At 31.7% G+C, this 21962-nt stretch overlaps 1 protein-coding gene across 2 annotated transcripts in view; it reads left to right on the top strand.

The window, feature by feature from the left end:
- LOC143189967 (E3 ubiquitin-protein ligase RNF19A) overlaps positions 1–21962 on the top strand; it is a 115626-nt gene that overhangs the window by 18686 nt on the left and 74978 nt on the right. For both annotated transcript variants that reach the window (XM_076393993.1, XM_076393992.1), the window contains exon 2: positions 16648–16951. In XM_076393993.1, the coding sequence (XP_076250108.1) occupies positions 16735–16951 (217 nt within the window). In that variant the 5' untranslated portion in view covers positions 16648–16734. The remainder of the gene's footprint in view (positions 1–16647; positions 16952–21962) is intronic.

Here is a 21962-nt window from a genome sequence, read left to right on the forward strand (position 1 = left end):
TATTGGGCAGATTAATTAATTAAAATAGTATCTTATACAGGCGATCACTTAATGAAGTGATTTTCTACGTGACTTTCGACGTGAACTGTGGGCAGATTGTGAAACAACTAAGAGCAATAATTTTTAAAAAAATATTTGCATTTTAAACATAATTAGAGGTAATAAATAGTAAATACTTACATTAGAATGGTCTCATTTCTGCAAATAAATTATCAATCAATCAAATTATGGTTTACACCTTACACAATTCATCCACATTTATCTAATATATTTCTTATAGATTTGTATAATTACATTAGGGACCCTCACTCCAGCGATAAACATTATAATGTCTAATTATAATAAAAAATTAGTAAAATAATCACGCTCAGATTTGGAGCGGTTTAGCGCGCATTTATAATTACGCATATAGTAGTTTTTCCAAAATAGTCATCCAGCCTGTTGTAGAAGGGTGTCGAAGAAAAATTAAAAGTATTTTTCTACTACTACTACTGCAATTTAAGATTATTCAGTAGCTATCTTAAGAATATATATATTTCACAAGCTCATTAGAGGCTTTCAAATCAATTCTGTTCAATACATGTTTTTTTTTTGTTGTGGCCGTTTGTTTATTATAGGCTTTTTTATTGTCTTTAGTGGTTCAATATGTCCAGTGGTCATTACGTATTTCTTATGATAATTATTCATGTAACAGTTGTTACATGTAAATGTATGTTATGACATGTAAAAGATTACTTTATTAGGTGATCCCCTATGTAAAATATCTTGTACTAGAGCCTATATATTACCATTAATTAGATTAGATGGTGGTAAGCGTTTTACTTTACGTATTTCACTCTTGTCATTCATATTTAGCTGATTGCCAAGTTCTTTGAGGTCCACTTAATAATATTCGTTATAGATAGATTTAACACTAGAGACCTAGTACGGAGCATGGGCTATAGTACGCAAAACTATATTTTGGAATCGTAGACTGAAAAAATAGGGACTGAAAATAATAATTACTATTTTCAGTCAAATGCACGGTTCGACTGTTTTATTCATTTCGTGATGTCAAATGAAGATGTACGAAACCTTTCCTGTATAAATTGTCAGAGAGGAAAGGATGGAGATAATTGCTTGGGGCAGTTAATTTTATATGTTCTTACATTTTCCAACGGTAGTATAAGCGAGACGGAGATGTACAGATTCCTTCACGTACCAACTTTACAAAAGAAAAGGATAAAATAATTATTAAAATACTATTAACATGCAATTAAAAATTTCATTTTAAAGGAAGTAGAATTACTGAATTACTTTTATAGTTGAATGTAGTGTGGATCTGTAAAAAGGATTGGAATAATACCCCACAAATGTTTTATCGTATTTTAATATGTTAATTACTATTTTTAAATAATGTATTATAATAAATATAGATAATACAATAGAACTTAAACAAAACCTAAAAACTAAAGATGTACAATAACTACAAATACTAAATAAAAATTAAACATATGCCTTATCATAGAAAAAAATTAATTCATGACATAATTAAAAATGATTGCACAATAACTACTAGAGCTTTTTTAAATAAAATAAATGCTCTATTTATTATTGAACGCAAATATTTCTTAACAAAAATCAACAGTTAGATCCAAAGCAAAAGGTCAATCAAAAAAATATTACCTATTATTGCCGTAAAGACAGTCAAAAGTATTTTGCTATTTACCATTCACAATTTTAATCTTTTTACTCTGTTACATTAACAATCTTAAAAAATATCGTTCCAAAATGCTACTATATTATTAGTATACAATATATTGTTATTTGCAAGCAAACTACTAAAAAAATCATAAAACTATATATATTATATACCAATCTATGTAAGCCTAAATTCGGTACATTTTTTTCAAGTTCATAGTTAGTGACTAAAAGTACACGACTGAAACAATCGATGGTAAATAGTAATAAAATCAATGGGACCGAAAATAGAGACTGAAACAGTCACTAGTAAAAAGTAGTAAAATTAGTCCAACCAAAAATAGCGATTGAAACAGTCCATAGTAAAAAATAGTCAATTACTAAACAGTCGATAGTCAAGTCCAGTCGAAAGTTCCCAACGCTAGAGATAACCAGTGATAATAAAACAAAAAGAATAATAATAAGAATATCTGATCACGAGAGACATAAAGAGTAAATAACGCCGCAAAAATAAATTTCATTCTATATCACTGTGTAAATACGAAACTGGTTTTTGTTTGGCTTACATATCAACTTATCTCGGCATATTTATTTGTGTCCTGGGACTTCCTGTCGACTGTTTCGTTCTGATCGATTGGAACCGGACCGGGTCCGGTTGAAAGCGGCTTGGGGCAATCGATGGATGGAATAATCAATTTGGCGAATGGTGTGCAGATAATTTATTTCCTGAAATACCGTGCAAATATGTCCGTATATTAGAACGAACTGGTTACATAAGTAAAAGGAAGATTATGATGTATGAAACAAATTATGATATATAGTCGGTCCAAACTAACAGTGAAATCAATAAACAGTGACATATCATAAAATTCTAATTTAAACAAATATAATTTATTTTAACATTATAGTGCATCTATAGCCCGTTCAATAAAGCAGTGAACTCACGTCATCTATATTGGTGACATAAAAACGTCTCTGTGTTACCCCGTCAACTCTGAGTTTTAGTTCGTTTTGGTTATGTCATATAACAATGTTAAATATAATTTATTTTAACATTATAGTGTATCTAATGCATATATTATCGAATGACTTAAACTACAATTAATTATAGTCATAGTAGTTGGTAGGTTAGGGTCGTGTTTATTATTTATATTAGGAAATTTTTTCCACACCACCGATGAGGTAGAGTTCTAAGCAGGTTTCTTTGGTGTAGTGTTTTTATATATGAAGCCTAATATACTGTTAAAACGCGTTCTATGCTGACGACACTGCTTTCTTCACGGCATCTATGTGCGAGAACACGATTCAAGGACGACTTGAGAAGAAGCTCAATCCTCAGAAAACCCAGGCCATCATTTTCCATAAGAAGCGTTCCGTACTGCGCGTTTTGCAACTTAAGATCGACGCTGCAGCCATCCTGTGGTTGAATGAAGTCACGTACCTAGGTATTCTCTTCGACCGACGGTTCCGTTGGTATTCCCAAATCCAGAAAGGTTCGGGGAGTACTATATATCCAGCAAGAATTTATGACCTTACCTTGACGATAGTTGATCGTTGGTTGATACATGGATTGTACAACACTTCGGTTTTTGCCAATACATATCTCTGATTAAAATACATGCAATCATCTGATATGTGCTCATAATTATGTGTGTTCGTCATTTTTTGTTTTAATTTTTATATACATACTCATTATTGGTTATTATCTATTTATGCATTTTGCTTCATGTCATTTTTGTGTACTATTTCGTTTAATTAATGTTCTTTACAGTCATCTAAAGATTTAGTAAGGATCCCATTGGGTGTTTGATGGATCTATTATACAAGTATTTGGGGTGCTGACTATATAAGAATATGATTTAATTCTCAGACTTTTTTTACTTATTTGATTTCATCTGCGGAATGTTATTTCATATAAAAATAGGCAACAACGTAGTTGTGTTAGTATGTGTATTTCCTAGAGTGAGTTATCTGTCAATTAGATAGGTTAAGTATCAATTAACAGATGGTGGAAGTGTTTGGAATGCAAAATGTATTACACAAATCTAGCATTTGGGATATGCATGAAAAGTAAGCATTACCGTTTTTTTTTGTACATTTTCAGTCTTTCTTGCGATCGCATAAATACCACCTTCGTATCTTCTCATCATGTAGCATATCAGTGATGTATAGTCAAACAATTAGAAACCCAGAAATTATCGATGTTTGCACACAGAACAGGATGACGTTTACATCTTAAGCTTGTTGAAACAGTATCGATATTTTGCCATGAGATTAAAAAAACTAAGGCTTGCAGTTCAATGTTTTGTGTTTAAAAATACCCTTTGCATGTTTAATTAAATTAATTATTTGTGTTTTAAAAGAAAAAATAATGGTCCAATATACGGAATGAGTTTGCCGTTATATCTATTTTTGTAAGGTGACATTCGTTTTTTGTCAATCGACGTAGAAATATTCATTTTTACACCAAACTTATGTTAATTAACCGTGTTATTTGAATTGTTGATATAGTAGTCCATTAATTGAAGGACGTCAAGTACAAATTAGTTACGTCTTTGTTTAAAAATGTTAATTTTATTATTTGTTTTGCCTTTTCGTCTGTTTTTAATGGTTTATTGTTAATAATAATTTAATAAAGGTAATTTTTAAAGTAAAATTGGCGGGTTATTTAGTTTTACACTGTTGTGTCTACTTTACCAACGTCTTTTCAATTCTTCGAACCAGTGGAATTAGGGTCTTGACCGCATAAGAAAAACATTTTAAAATGTTTAAAGTATTTTGAATTTACAGAAGAGCCAGAAATCCGAGGTAGCTCAATCAAGTCGATAGAGCGGTCGAATAATAATATGACACAGCATAATCAATGAATATTCTGAACTCACATTTATTCAGATTTTATAAATGTTAACTTGTTTTCGAATATCGATAAAACCTTGTTTTGTGTTGCGTATTTCAAGTAGATTATCCATAATTAATTTTGCAATAATTTTGTTCGAGATTATTTACATATTTCTACATTATAATGAAATTGTTGAAATAATTGGAAGCAGTTTATATTGATATTCATCTTACATATATTTGAATTGCTGATATAACCGTATACCAGCTCAAGGTAAAACACAAATCACTTACGTCTGTATTTTAAATAATGGTATTGACGTGTGGCATCAAATATTTTAAATGTATATAATCTATTTAGTAGATGTAGGTGACCTATAGGTGGCAATTCTAATAAAGAGAATTATAATATTTAGAAAACATTATTTATCTATAAAATTTAGCTATATTTCGATCATGTGATTATTGATCATTGGTTTTATATATTTTCAAAACTTTGAGGATTTGTATTTGTTAAATAACCTATTTTTCTGCTGGTTGGTTTTGTTTATATTTGTTATCATATTTATAGTTTTTTTTTCAAGATCGGATTCTGTTCTGTTGTTTTCATTTTTCTATGGTTATGAAACCCTCAAGCTTCTATTTTCATCGCGTATCAAAATGTCTTTCTATTTTTTTTCCTAAAATATTGCAGAATATATATTGATTTAAAATAGTTTAAATAGTTTTTTAAATAGTAATCAACTGAGTTAAAATATCAATTAAACTAAAGAAAACAAATATAAATTATAAGTAAATTAAAATAAAAAGGAATTAAAGTATAAGTAATATAAAACCAATGTAACAACACAAAATGAGTAAAATATGTAGATGCTTTCTCAATATATACGCGTTTTATATACGTTTATAGAATATATAACAAGAATGATATAGTAAAACAGTAATCTGGAACTAGACGACTCTTGGAATATGCAAATTACTTAGTTATAATATCAAAAAGAAGATAGAAGAAGCGCTAAAACATATGTTAGAATCACTACATAGTATAAAACAAAGTCGCCTTTTCTGTCCCTATATCCCTATGTGCGCTTAAATCTTTAAAACTACGCAACGGATTTTGATGCGGTTTTTTTCAATAGATAGAGTGATTCAAGAGGAAGGTTTATATGTATAATACATGCATAATATACTAAGGCAACATTGCTAATTTTAGAGGTTTCTAACGTGATGTCGTAAATTAACCTATTTTTTTAGGCTTATTTAGCAATTAGCAAAAACGCTGCCTAACCCTACGAGTTAGATCAAATTAATGTACTACAGTATTGTACACCATAAAAAGGTCTACAAAAAAGTCCGCGATGGTATATGTTTATCTTTTAGGGATAACCCACATTAACCATTTTTATTGTTTACTTTTTACGTGAGAAAATGGCTTATTTACGAATCTATTTTAAGCAATACGGCATTAATCCTTATCGAATTAAGTACCTTAAATACAGTGTGCAATTAATATAGATCCAACCATATGTAAGGAACCATATTTCCTTACAGCATGTAATTTAAACAAATATTTTCGGAGATATTACAAATTTAAAATTTGCGTTTAAAAATGTGTAATGTAATAAAAATTGTATGAATTTAGATATTCCAAAGATAGCAGGAAATCTTCATAGTAAGTATAGGGGAAGAGGAATTGTTTTACTCCAAATTTAATGCGTGCAGGCCAAGGGCAGTAATGAATGAACCAAAAATACTGGATCGATTTTAATCATGTTTTCATTGAGTGACATAGGCATATATATTTTATGCCCGTGCAAAGTCGGAGCGGGCCGCTATGTTTTTATATACAACGTTCATATTTTTTCGGTAGTGTATTTAATTTAGTATCAGCATTGCACCCGTGCGAAGCCGGGGCGGGCCGCTAGTAATTAATATAAGGATAGAAAGTCGAGCTGTGTATGAAAAAAAACAAAATAATGAAATTTGGAAATATAATGGTCTGTATAACTAAGTAATAATATAGTGATTAAATCAATTAACATTAAGATCAAGATTAAAAGTACAAATTTAAAATCGTCTTTTTCTTTGAGCGTTTTTATATAAGAGCTATTTATATATACACGACATATTTATTCGGTAAAATATTGTCCACCACTGTCAATATCAAACCTTGGCCCATCTTTCGGGTAACATGCGGATGATGTTGATATGATACAATTCGTCCTATTTGAAGACTATCCAAGTATGGACCCAGTGTTCGAATCTAAATAATCGATATGGAATACATAATAATAATTTACTATATATAAGATGAAAAATAATACAAATAGTAAAGTAGGTAGGATATGTTTTGAGAATCGGCCAGAAAGTAATTGTAAATTAATAATTAAACAGATTAGTTACTAGCAGGAAGAAGAGAAGGGCAAAGCCAAGATGGTTGGATAAACTGAAACATGATTTGCTTCAAATTGACAAAAACGTCATTGGATGTTAAACTACATTTATAATCGACTTGGTTTCATGTTTTGCGATATGGTTTCTTTTAGATTTAGAACATCCTTTGGGACTATACAGCCACGAAAGCGTTTTTTATGTGGTGGTATCCCTAATTCATCTAATTAACAATTGTATATCCAAGTAATGTATTTTAGCTTTATTAGAGAGCGTATTTGCTTTTTGCCTTTAGTTCTTGTTCCTTTCGTTGCTGTGTTTCCTGGTCAAGTCATTGTGTTATCACTGCGTTTTTACTTAGTTTCTTCTGTTCCTACCTCTGAATGTTTTTACAGTTTAAAACTAGATTTAATCGCTGCATCGTGCCTAATACATTTGCCATATCCGCAAAGCATTAAATATTAAATTTGTCTTCTCCTTAACATGATATCTTCACTTAATTATATTTTAAAAGCCATTCCTTAATTACAGCCTTTGTCGAATCACTTGTAGGGATTTTTTTCACCAGTGTGCTATGGTGTAACATGAATTTTGTTTCAGGAGTAAAACTATTCCTGTTTCCTGGATGAAATTCTCTCTGTAATCTGCAGCGAATTATTAAATGTTCTTGCTAACAAAACCTAATGAAATATTATTCTAGCCTTTTCCTGTCAACTTTTGTTGTTTTTACACTCTTTTTATGATCGTCTTGTCAAAAGTGGCCCAATGTTCCATTTTGAAATATCCATGTCACGTCTAGATACGCTAATTGAAATAACAAATCTTTAATTTTCTTATACGTTATTAAAAAATGTATTCTTTAAATTTTTTGATTGATTTTTTTTGATTTTTTTCACCAGTGTGCTATGGTATGGTGTAACATGAATTTTGTTTCAGGAATAAAACCATTCCTGTTTCCTGGATGAAATTCTCTCTGTAATCTGCAGCGAATTATTAAATGTTCTTGCTAACAAAACCTAATGAAATATTATTCTAGCCTTTTCCTATCAACTTTTGTTGTCTTTACACTCTTTTTATTATCGTCTTGTCAAAAGTGGCCCAATGTTCTATTTTGAAATATCCATATCACGTCTAGATACGCTAATTGAAATAACAAATCTTTAATTTTCTTATACGTTATTAAAAAATGTATTCTTTAAAAAGCACTATTTGGAAATTCCATTAGACCTCTTCGTGGCTTATCTTACATCATTTCGTTCACATTTAAAATTCTGTGGTTCCTAACATAAATGTATAAAGGGACTTACAACCCTCAAAGAGACTTAATTCCGAAACTAAGAGTTTTTTCTCAAATAATAGTGCTAAATTATGTTTATATCGAAGAAATTACTGACAGTTTTTATACATTTCATAAATTTGATCTGGAATAGAAATAGCTAATATAATTTTGATTCGTCACCTGATTTTAAAACGAAATTGGCAATAAATTCGACCTCGTGATGACGTGACTTGTTTTTCGGATTGACTATAGGTTCTTTCTTCTGAACTTGAATAGTAAAAACAATATACTGTATATACACCTAGAAATCATCAAATTATTTAATTTCCTTGACTTTTTACGCTTTTTTCGCTAATATCTAATACAAAAACACCCAACATATTTTTATAGTCCCAATAACCTTTAATATGTATTACAGTGGAGCATGGTTATCCAAATATTCCTTGATATTTGCCTTACGAAACATTGACCTTGTTCTAGCTGTTGAATCACAATGCATTAAACAGTGTTACTTTGTAAATATCATTTTTAATAGGCACTAGATATTCTAAAGTGTATTAACCGATTAAAAATATTTCGCTCGGTATTGTACTTTTTTCGATTTGTAGTGGCTGTGCAAGGTTGTCACTTTCCGCAATGTCTCTTTTTTTCTTCTCGCTGGGTTCTACTCTGTCGTTACCTAATAATGGCGGCCGTATTAATATTCGAAGGATTTTAAAGGCTTGTGGATTTTTTACGTCGTTTTTAAGTGAAAGGAATGTGTTTGTTTTATATAAGGTATCAAAGATCGTACCGTAGGCTTTCGAATTATGAATCCCGAAAACGTTATTAAATCTAGACCTTTAGGAGGTTGTCAACGCCCGCTCTGATGTTATTTTTCTCGTTTATGATTTCGTTTTGTTGTAAGCAGCGCACACTTTGACGTAAATTAAAACTGTCGCAAGGAGTATTTTTGTTTGTAAAATTTGAAGGGTCTTGTTATGGTGAAATGTACTGAAGTTATACGAGTCTCTGTTATTGTCGCGTTATTTGAATTGAATTTAATTTGTTCGTAACATGTCAAGGAAAAATATTGCGTTTTAAAAGTAATATTGATCGGCGACCGTCATTTTTCCCAATCCCAAGCAATAAACAACTTTTCAGAAAAAATTAACTTTATTCTCAGTCCCGGACTTCTCTGAGTTGCTTATATCTTTGCACATATAGTCTATTCAAAGTTATTTTCTACATATGCAGGGGTGTGCAACTGCAATGGTAAGTAGTGGGGCAAAGTTTCGCTTAGTCCAATCATTGGCGGCGGTGACAACGCGATTTTGATTGGTTAGTTTAAAATAGTTATGTAGAAACCTGTAAGGAAAATACTTTGCTTTGATTGGTCTGCCATTTCTCCTAATTATTTTGTGACGTCACATTTATTGGCCCATAGTATTTAAATGAAAATCAAATTTAATTTTTAAAATTAATTTATTAAAATAAAATCCTATACAAATATACATAAGTGTAAATAATATAAATATATATAAACAAAAAGCAAAAAAAAACAATTATGAACTCTATTCTAGGCAATATTAAAATATCTATAATTCTTCCATAACGCCTTCCCATATATGTTTAGTGCCATCAATTTTATGGGATCTATTAGAGTTCTAACTTATCTTGATATATTGAAGGTAAACTTTAAATCCTTCCCTGTTGATATTGCATTAACTTCATTAAACCAAAAATACAATCACACCTCATAATAACTTAAAATTTGGTCTTGAAAATCATTATGGATTGGACAGTTGAAACACTAAAAATGTATGTGTTTTTTAAAGATATTTAGATTTTAGAGTATTTAATCTGTGGAACTACTTAATATAGAATGTAGACAAATATTGCATGTTGTCTCTTTTTCAGAAGTTTTGTTAAATAGCCTGAAATAAGACTAAAATACAATACTAGACTCTTGTTTTCCTTAGAGCAAAATTCTCTGGAACTGAAAATATAGACTCAACTGGTGATTTAACAACCTCAAGTGGTACTAGATCTCCCGTTAAAAAAGAATATAAGTTATCTAACATGTTCATCTTCTTCACAATTTTCTCCGGGAGAATGATGTGAAAAAATTGAAGTGATGATGTGCCCTTTTAAAGATTTCTCGAACATACTAGGTGAAGGATGCTGTTTCTACCTCCATGACCTCTAATAGATCCAACGAAATTCTTTAAGCAGTCTTGGATAAGATTTATTAAACAAATGTAGTTATTGTTAAATTTAGAAAATAGATTTCTTTAAGGTAATAAATCCCCTAAAAGTAGCAATTAAATTTTTAATTGATGGCACCGTAACAAATATTTTCTTAACAAGGCAATCAAATTTAAATATACAATAGCTCTACTATAAAATTATTGAACACTGATTGTTCTAAAAAGTTAAAGTATTGCAAATATTTTAGGGATATTTTACAATTAAAAGTAGTATTTATTACTACTAATTATCCAGTTATATTAATTATTACCTTCTTGTAAGACTTCTTTATGTAGAGACATCACACTGACAAATACATAATACATGCATACGAACAACTTGGTAGATTAATTGAATTTTATTACTACTAACATCTTGATAAGGTTTTGATTTTCTGTAAACAAACAATATATAAACAGACATGTAGTAGATAGATAATTTTATATGTACCTGATAAAACCAATGATGGATATGCATTTACCCTAATACCTGTTCGTGAAGGAAGGATAATTCTAAATTTTTCACTAAAATGTCCATAACAAACACCATGACGTTGATATATTTGCATTGTGGTTTATCCTGGTAACTTACTATGATTTACTTGATCAACCCATTTTTGGAAAGGAGCGAGATCATTCTTTGGGAAACGATGTCTAATTTCCGTAGTAGATTTTTACCCCGGTACACTACATCTTTACTGCACTGACGCATTGTCATCAATTTTTATATTATTACTCCATAATAACTAATGTAAAACAGAAAATATGCACAACGTAAAACGAAAATTTCGTGATCTGAACAAAAACCATAACCTACAAACAACAAACATAAAAATGGACGCCCATAGAAAATGCTGATTTCACACAATTTGATCGACCAATCACATTTCATGTTAGTGGCGGCACCAGGAATTTAAACTAGCCAATCACAATTTGCGATCGCAGCGCTACAGTTGATTGAACTAAACAAAACATTTCCCCAAGGTCGCCTATACCGTGAAATTTCTATTTTTTCTATGTATATATGTCATTTAAGTTAGTGACGTCAAAATGTCGCAATGTTGCCCCATCAACTCTGAGTTTTAGTTCAGTTTGGCTTTGACATATAACAAAATTCTAACCTAAATAAAATAATTGAACAAAAATGTTATCAAATATAATTTATTTTAACATTATAGTACACCTAAAAACTACAGTTAATTATACAGCCACAATAGTTTATAGGTTAGAGTGATTGACCTCTTATCACTATTGGTTTAAAGAATTTTGCGTACGTCTAAGAGACACGTGAGCTTCAATCTTGTGGCTATTTTGGAACAAATTATCGATTACGTGCTTTTAATCCCGTGATATGTGGTTACCAAGAAAGTTGTGAACAACACTGTGAAATTATGGCAACAACATTAAGGCGTTAAACCTTTTGTAAAATTTGAGTTAGTTATTATATTCCTTGCTCCGTACTCCATTACTCGCTAGTGATGAAGACGAACTTCTTAAGGCATTTCTGAAATTACACTGTACTGTTTTTCTCATTCATATCAATGACATTCATCGAGCAAAAGTAGCTATCATTTAAGTGATATATATTTTCACCAAGTGACATTTGTACAGCTTTGTTCTTGTATTTTTTATTGACTTGTCAATGTTCACTACATCAAAACGTTTACCGAGCATATAACATCCACAAACATTAAAAAACACTTTGAATCGACTATGCAACTATATATCTGCATTTTCACACGTTTCGAAGCAGAATCACAGCATAACAACAAATTCCAAATGATGTTTAATCCAACGTCGTCAGTTGACAGGCGTTATAAAAGCACAGTGCTACCTCTATTTTTCCACCTCCACCAGAATTTGTAAACTCGTAACACCATACAAAACTTATTTTCTTCTGTAACAACAATTTGTAATACGTGGCATCAAAATAATGGAATAATACCAGTTGTGGTAAATTAAAAGAAATCAGTATAAAGTCAGACAGATAGAAATTGATGAATGTTTTTAATAACCCGCTGAAAATAAACCTTTTCTGTCGTAAAATAAAAAATTTAGCTCTTCCGTAATGTATCTTCTATAGATATCGCTAGATAACGAGGCATGCACGCTATCCTAGGTTCTGTCGTTATCATTTGAATTTAGAATAATGATGTTGATGAAAGTAATTGCTATTGATTTGTATAGTCCTAGGTATAGAACAACGAAATTGATGATAGCTGTATTTTTATATTCTTTACTTAAATAAATCAAGAGAGAAATCTTAACTATTATATTTATAATTGGAGGTTCTTTATGTCTCCATTTCAACTGTTTTTATTTCAAATATTTGACCTACATTTTTTCTTCATTTTAAAAGATAATTAAAAATCCTTGCTGTAATAGAATAAAAAAAGTTGCTATTACTATTTATTGCACAGTTGGTATTTCATCTATTATGTAATATCGTACGATTTTATTTTTAGAAATAAAATTTGGTTCCCAAATATCCTCTCGTATATTTACCGAATATAGCCAATATATTAAAACGACATCAGCTGTTAATTGCTTTTCGTCATAGCCATGTTAACGCGATAAAAACAGGATTATTTCACGATAAACTGGTAATAAAATATAACAGGTGCTAGGTATGAAGTCTATTTAGCGCTCTATTAAAACGCAGTGAAATTTTCATTCTTTAAAGTGACCTGTTAATACATTGATGAATTGAGGATAATCGATGAATGGAAGGAGTATTTCCTTGTTTTATGTATTTGTACTCTATCTTTAAATAGTATTTAAGAATTATGAAATAATCCCATTATAATTCTGTTAATATCAGATTTTTAAAGTCGTAATTTTTGTGTTCCAAAAGAGATAATCTTGTTAGTTCTGTCGTTTGGTTTTTCAGTTAATGGGAGAGTTCACATTTTAGAGATTTATAAATAGAACGAGAATAATTGTAGAATAGTATGTATTTGTCAAAATATTCAAAATTTTATGCGGAATTTTTTTTGTGTGTGTTTTCATCAGAGTGTTCGAAACAGGCGTTATCTTTGGACTGTGTGACAATTAATTAATGTCTGTCAATAATTTAATGTCTTCATTTTGTGTTAGCAGTAGTTCAATGTCTCCAATTTTGTGTTTTTATATAAGCGTTTAAATGAAAATTGAACTTTGCCTCTGAATATGGTCTACGCTATTATTTGGTCTACGCTGCCTAGGAAATACTTCCAATATTCTTTTGTGGGCAAGTTTTTCTTAAATTATTATAATTTTCCTTGAAAACATGCACTTATTGGATTTTATAAGAACGGAATGCCAAGTTTCTCTTCATAATTAAATGAAATGCCAACTTAGGAATACTTAATATGGCCGAATATATCTGTTAATATAGAGAATATAGAAAACAATCTGCCATACATACAAATTAAATCAAGTTTAGCGCTGATTGATCACCAGAGGGTTAGCAAGTTTTAAATAATTATAGCAAGAAATTTTAACAAATTATTTCACGACAAACTGGTAAAAAATATAACAGGTGCTAGGTATGAAGTTTATTTATCGCTGTATTGAAAGACCTGTTAGTGTATTAATGAATTGGGGATAATCGATGAATGGAAGGAATCTTTCGTTGTTTTATGTATTTGATTTATGCTCTCTATCGTTAAATAGTATTTAAGAATTATGATATAATCCCATTATAATTCTGTTGATATCAGATTCTTAAAATCGTAACTTTTGTGTTCCGTAAGAGATAATCTTATTAGTTCTGTCGTTTGGTTTTTCAATTAATGGGAGAGTTTAAATTTTAGAGATTTATAAATAGAATAGTATCCGACAATAACTGTAGAATTATATGTATTTATCAAAATATTCAACATTTTATCCGGAATTTTAGTTTTTTTTGTATGAAATATTTTTAAAATGTTTTCATGCACTCTTACACTGTCCTCTAATCGATATGACAGAAACATAAATCGTACCAAACGGGCCTTATCTTTGGACTGTGTAACAATCTTTAATGTCTTCATCAAGTATAGTCACCAGTGGGCTTGTCAAGTTTAAAATAATTATTGCAAGAAATTAAAAAACATTTTTTTATTAAAAGTAACGTTTTTAAATATTACTGGCATTTGATCAAACATTTACACAATAAATAAAAAGATTCAATCTAAGCTGTTAATTTTTATTATTTAGCATATTAAATATAAAGCTATAAATAATATCCTGTTTATTCAACTTAGATGACTAAGTGTTCAACTTAGTGTTCTACTTCTACAATAACAGTTAACATAAAGACATGTGTAAAAAAGTTGTGTGAAAACTTATTTCTTATTTGTTCATTGCTGTGGCTTTAAATTTAACATAATATAACACATTTTATTTTAAATATTTATTTTATTTAAACAATAAATTTTTTGTAGTGTTAATGTTTATATTTCCTATAATGTTTATATTCAATGTTACAATTCTGCATTGTACACATAGTCAGTAAATACATTCTATCACTGGAAACTTGAAAATGTTTATATAACATATGAACCATTTTTTCTTTGCTAAGTATTTCTTATAAATATATATCTAAACATTATCCACGTTATATCTAGATTTGGCAAGGAAATTATTTTATATTTGCCTTTTCCTATTCTATTGGCTTTTCCAATCAAGACAAACAAATTATTATTATTATTATTACAGTACCCTCGTGAGGATGCGCCAGACGAACTATTGTAATTGTTTAATTCAACTGTTTAAAAATACTGGCATTTGCTGACATAAAAATGACTGAGAATTTTAGTTAAATTGGGTGTACGATATAGATCGGACTGTTGCATGAAAACACATATTGTTATTTTCAGTTTGATTTTGAAACCTCTGGATCTAAATTTTCTAACTGGTGAATGTAGATAATTTGCGAATAAAGGCAATGTTATATATTTCAGCTCAATTATGTACATCGACCATGATGAAGGACTAACTATTTAAATTGCAATTAGATTTTTTCTTAATATTATAGATTATCCACCTTACTACTCGGTATTGCCTCGAAATCTAATGACCACCTTAGTTCTCTATGGCGTATTGTTGGCGATGGAAAGTACAAAGCACCAAAGAACCATCCACATAAACACCAAAGTGGAATATTCATGGTTCTAAAGGCTTACTGTGCATATGGTGGCATCATCAAGTTGTAGTGTATTACGAGATGCTGAAACCTAATTAAACAGTTACTGGAAATATTTACCAATGTCCGTTGAATAAATTGAACGGCATTATTGCAAAAAAGAAACACAAGTCGTAATGTTTGTAATTTTCTTTTGTGTGTTTTTGCCGATTTTCTATTGTTTTTAGCGACATTTTGAATCATCAAATGTAGGAATACCGATGAAGGTGACACCATTCATCTTCTATTGTGGTATTTGTTGATCGTATGGAATAACAAATAGATATTACCTTGACTAAAACCGCGAGATATATTGTATGGGTTTATGGTTTCCTGATTTTGATGAGCTGAATATGAATAATGAATTCTCTTAACGTATCATTTGATTAAGCTGATAAAATTATGTTGCGATGTTGAGTAAGTTTTCACATATTTCAATGAGATAATGTTGCCAGCTCCAAATGTCCGTTATTGGCTTCCTAATATTCAAAAATTATGACTTATTCAAAAGTATTGAACAGTCAGTTGAAAAAGCCTACGAAAAGAACAAAGTTCAGACAGGGTTTTTGATGAATAAAAGAAACAATAACAAGTGTACGGCAAGGCAGTATTTAGAGTCCTGTCTATATATGTGATATACTACAAATAGAAAGAGTTGAATTCGAGTTATTTTTACTAATTTGTCGTAAATGGCTATTATGAATACACAATCAACAACAAAATTGCCGGCTTGGTGGCGCAGTGGTAAAGGCGATGGGACGGTCCTCCTACTGTTGCGATAGCCGCAGGTTCGAATCCTGCTGGGGCATAAATATGTTTGTGTTTAAAATTTGTGAATGTTGTGAATTTGTGTGTCGGTAGGCTTAATGCTGAGGACCGTGGTTCGGAGTCCACGTTAAACTTTAGGCCCAGTCCAGATAAACCCACAGTTGGTAAAAGGAGACTTTAATATATATACATATATATAAATATATATATATATATATATATATATATATATATAACAACAAAATTAAAATTTATATAAGAATGAATAAATATGAAATGATGACACTCTTTTTAATTTCTCTATTTTCGTATTTCAGATAGTTCCTGGGTTGCCAGCGATGCCCACTAGTCTGTTACATCTTCATCAACTGAACAAGACCTAACCTCCGAAACTTGGATATATCATGAGAGGTTCGCTGGATAATGGCGGCGATGGTGGCGGCGGAACGGCCTCTGGTGGTTTGTCACCTTGCGTGGCGGGCACCCGTTCCAAGAAGCGTTTCCCGGGGCGGTGGTCGCTGCGTCAGCTGATCTACTCATCGCCGTTAACGCGCCGTCGCAGTTCGGGCAGTGGCGTCGGAACGTCCAAGTCCCATCGAAAGTTGGATCACGGACCAACAGGTAGGTTCGATTTATATTTATTACTAGCTGATCCGACAGACGTTGTTTTGTCTGATCTATAAATATTTACAACCTATGGTGTTACTGTGTATTAAATAGCATCGGCTACATTTGTAAACAATTTGATGTTGAGGCCACACTAACTGGCTTCACTTTTCAGGATATGTCATTTCGTCCAAGTGTGAACAAAACATTTTTTCAGTGTGTTGTACATACCTGAATGTGTACCGAGTAAATTGCATTTGTGAAAAGTTTGTGAAAAACTTTTTTATTTGAGTTCGAAGAAGAGGGTACTGAAGGTCATCGAATGTTGTGTGAAGCTTACGGCAACCATGTTCCATCCATTTTAAACATGTGAATACTAGTTACAACGTTTTAAGAGTGGTAATTTTAACACCAAATACAAAGACCGTTCTGGAGAACAAAAAAAAATTAAGACGAGGATTTGAAGGCATTGCTCGATGAAACCATCAATGGGGGTCTCTATTGATTCTAATTGGTGTGCTCGAGCGCTTAGCCTAACGCCTAGAAAACCTATAAAAACGGCCGGAATACGAGCAATTATACAACAATGTTGTTCTTCAGCATGACAACGCTCAACCACATGTCGCAAAACTGGTGAAAACATACTTGGAAACATTAAAATAGGGCGTGCTACCCCGCCGTATTCTCCAGACCTTGCTTCTTCTGAAACTACTTGTTCCGACATATGAATCATCTGAGCAGCGCTTAACTTCTTATGAAGTTACTAAAAATGGATCTATTCGTCGATAGCCTCAAAAGATACATCGTTCTTTTGATATGGAGTCCGTAAATTGAGTGAGTGATTGGGAGAATTCCACCGATTTTACACAATAAGGCTTCAAATTTTCAATCTTTTGAAACTAATTTATAAGCGTAGTATATATTGGGGTCATTAAATACTATCATATGTTTTTTTAGGCGCTTGCATATTTTTTTACTATAAACAGGCAAATCATTTTCTAAAAATTTCCCACCTTTCTGGCGACATGGCGATGATGTTGGCTTGGCAGCGATCCAATCATCGACCCAAGCAAGTGGTAATCAGAAAGCGGTACTCTGGTGAGTACGCTGGTAGGTACAGAACTTCTCATTCGAGCTGTACCAGTATATCCTTCACAACTACTGCAATATGCTGTCATGCAAGAGGATATCTTTCATACATTGTCCAATCTGTTCAATTAACGTCGGTCATCATCATGTGAGTGTGAATGTTATGAAAATGTCTTAAAATGATAATATCAGGTATCAAAGTCCGCTACCCGATATCATCACCAAGTTTTCCTCACTGTTATAGGTTTTGTCCTAAATGTATTCGATCTGCAGCAATTCTAGTTTTAGGAATAATATGATAAGATACGTCTCTTCACCACGAACATGTAATTAGGATATAAAAAGCAATTTGGAACTTATGATTTAAGTAATTTTTCAAAATAATAACACATTTAACATTCATTCATTAAATGACGAGTTGATACGTGGACGTCCCAAACAGATAAAAATAATGTTCATTTAGTAAATACCATATATTTATATTCAATGTTTATGATATCATAATGTTATCTACGGATGTTTCTCGAGATAATAAATTATAAGGTGTTTATTTTTCGTATATCTTAAGTGTTCTGTGGTATGAATGGCGATTTACAATTGCACTTTATCAAATTTGCCAAAATGACTGATTAGATACGGTTTTAAAGGCGCTAAGTTCGCCAGTTCAGGTTATTCTGAATAAAATTGTTTAAAAACATGACAATAACAAATTGATTATTTTTATTTAAGCACTTGTTAGCGGTAGAGTATTAAAACAAGCATTAGTAGTACAATGATCTGTTTTTAACAACAATTTGCTTCAACACTAATATTGATATCGATTTTCTCCATTCATATCTATTTTTTTGTCTATATTGTAAACAAAAGAAGTAATTTGGTGTTTTTAATTATTATGAATTATTAAACTAAATAACTCCAATAAAACAGTCAATGCACGTCATAGATAACGTCAAATGGACTGCAAAATGCAGTTTTTTCTTATCATTTTACCCTAATTAAAAAGAGACAGAATACTGTTTGATACATTGGAACATGTAACTAAATCAATCTACCTTGTTACTTTGCATTTTTATCAATATATTTCGCTAAAAGAAATACTTGAAAACAGCTAATATACTTACTAACAAATAATATACTAATATACTACATAACACATTGGTTTCTTGTCGTAGAGACACCGATGATGCAGAATGTAGTGACACTACTTTTCGTGTTTTAATTTTACACTGCCGCTACTAGATGGTAAAAATACCGTTCAAGCGAAGCAATAACACCTCCATCAGAAATAATAAAACATTGGTTTGTTGTCGTAGAGACACCGATGATGCAGAATGTAGTGGATTTCCAAATGAGATGATAACACCAGAAAACATTTTAAAAAATCCACAAAATCGTTTTGAATGATCGACAAGTGAAGTTGCGTGATTTAGCTAACATCGTAAAGGTATCAAAAGTGTTGGTTTTATATTGCATCAGCATTTGACTATGTGAAAACTCTGTTCAAAATGGGTGGCACGTTTGCTCACAATTGACCAAAAACAAGAACGTGTTGATGATTCTAATTAGAGTTTGGCCATGTTTAAAGGTAACAAACTGGAAAATATATGACTATGGATGAAATCCGGAATCAAAATACTTGTCAACGTGAACAGCAACTGGTGACAGACCTATTTTGAGAGACTTGTAGACTTGTATATATTAGTTTACTACTCTGATGGCAAAGTTGTTTTCGTCAGTGCATAATCGCAATACAGCTCCGTAAATATGAATGAATGGTAATCCTTATTCTTGCGCACTTGTTAAATCACTGGAGTTGATTACTCCAGAAGTGAAGGGATCGATACATGTAGCAATCTACAACTTTCTAAACGAAAAACCTGATTCCGCTACTATTGTTAGGTAATAATGTGTGATATCCCGTCAGCATCGACATACTGCATGAATTAAACAAGTGGAGAGTCATCGTTTAAAATAACTTATCAAAATGGGAAAAAATAACGGTTCTTTTGTACTGGAGTTGATTGACAGTAGTGGATCCAGAAATGAGGGGATCGATACATGTAGCAATCTACAACTTTCTAAACGAAACCTGATTGCGCTACTATTGTTAGGTGATAATGTGTGATATCCCGTCAGCATCAATATACTGCATGAATTAAACAAGTGCAGAGTCATCGTTTAAAATAACTTATCAAAATGGGAAAAAATAACGGTTCTCTTTCTATAAATACAAGAAATTGAACGCCTTTAAATAACACGGCTGACCTGTTGATCTCAGATTTTGCGTCCATACCCGTTTCATAACATAACGTCGTCGACTGTTATTATTATCAACTGTCAAGGTCGACGGTGCTTCGCCAACGATTCCTTGTTATATTCCAAAAGTTTTATATTTTTATCGCACACGAACAAAATATCCTCGATGTTTAGCGGCCAGTTATTAAAAGAAACGTTCCTTTCTAACCTTGGATGTTGTGGCGTTTTGTGAAAACAATTAGTTGCATAGCATTTATATTAACACAACAAAACATATAAACATCCTGGTAATTGAACTTGTAATAAGATAATATGTGTTGTATATTATATATATGTTACTGGTTGTTTCAACATCTCACACCGCTCTTACCTTGATCTAATTAACTTTGTCAATGTATGTAATCTACAAGATGTACAAATTGCTACTGCGGAACTATAGTCAACTGCTAGAGCCATATCTTTTCGAAATTCATGCATTCTCAACACTTAGCGAGTCAATTAAAAAGTCCCCGGCCTGACACATAGATGGCGCTACTAGAATTAAATCCATATGTTTTTTAGTTAGCTCTAACCCTCAAAAGATGCGTGTATAAATTTTACAACTGTCGGATCATTACTTTATGAATTATAGCATTTTGAGTGAAGCAACTTTTGTTATTGTGAAAAAATCGATAAAAAGGAATTTCGCGTGTTGATAAAATATTGCTTTTTGAAGGGAAAAATACTTGATAATATGATGTAAACTTGGCTTGACGCCGAGTTTCCGGACACTGCCCAAGGAAAATCAACCATCGAGGATTGGTATGCTAAGTTTTGACGTGGTGAAATGAGCACCGAAGACAGTGAACGCTGTGGACCGACGAAAATATGTAAAAAATCCACAAAATGATTTTGAATGACCGTAAATTGAAATTGAATGAAATAGCAGACACTCTAAAGATATCAATTGAACGTGTACATCATATCCTTCACAAATATTTGGGTATGAGAAAGCTCTGTGCAAAGTGGGTGCCACGCGAGCTCACTTTTGGCCAAAAACAACGACGAGTTGATGATTCGGAGCAGTGTTTGAAGATTATCAATCGTAATAAACCCGAGTTTTTGCGTCGATATGTGACAATGGATGAAACATGGCTCCATCATTTCACACCGACGTCAAATCGACAGTCATCAGAGTCGACTACACACGATGAACCCGCTGCAAAACGTGGGAAAACGCAACAGTCGGCTGGCAAGGTTATGATTTCTGTATTTTGGAATGCGCATGGAATAATTTTGATAGACTGTCTTGATGGAAATGGAAGGACTATCAACAGCGACTATTAGATAGCGTTATTGGACCATTTAAGTTCGTACTTCGGAAAACGGCCGCATTTGAAGAAAAAGAAAGTGCTGCTTCACCAAGATAATGCACCTTGTCACAAGTCAGTGAAAACGATGGCAAAAGTCCATCCATCCACCGTATTCTTCAGGCCTGGTCCCCAGCGACTTTTTCCTGTTCTTAGACCTAAAAAAAAAGAATGCTCGCTGGGAAAAGATTTTCGTCAAATGAAGCGGTGATCGCCCAAACTGGAGCCTATTTTGAAGCAAAGGACAAGTCGTACTACTAAAATGGTATCGAAAAGTTGGAGGGTCGCTATAATCAGTGTTCAATATAATCACCCAATAATCACCCTTGAAG

The sequence above is a fragment of the Rhynchophorus ferrugineus genome, unplaced genomic scaffold (assembly GCF_030347505.1).
Source record: "Rhynchophorus ferrugineus isolate W39M unplaced genomic scaffold, kcgeb_rfMv2 rfM2, whole genome shotgun sequence".
Taxonomy (NCBI): Eukaryota; Metazoa; Arthropoda; class Insecta; order Coleoptera; family Curculionidae; genus Rhynchophorus; species Rhynchophorus ferrugineus.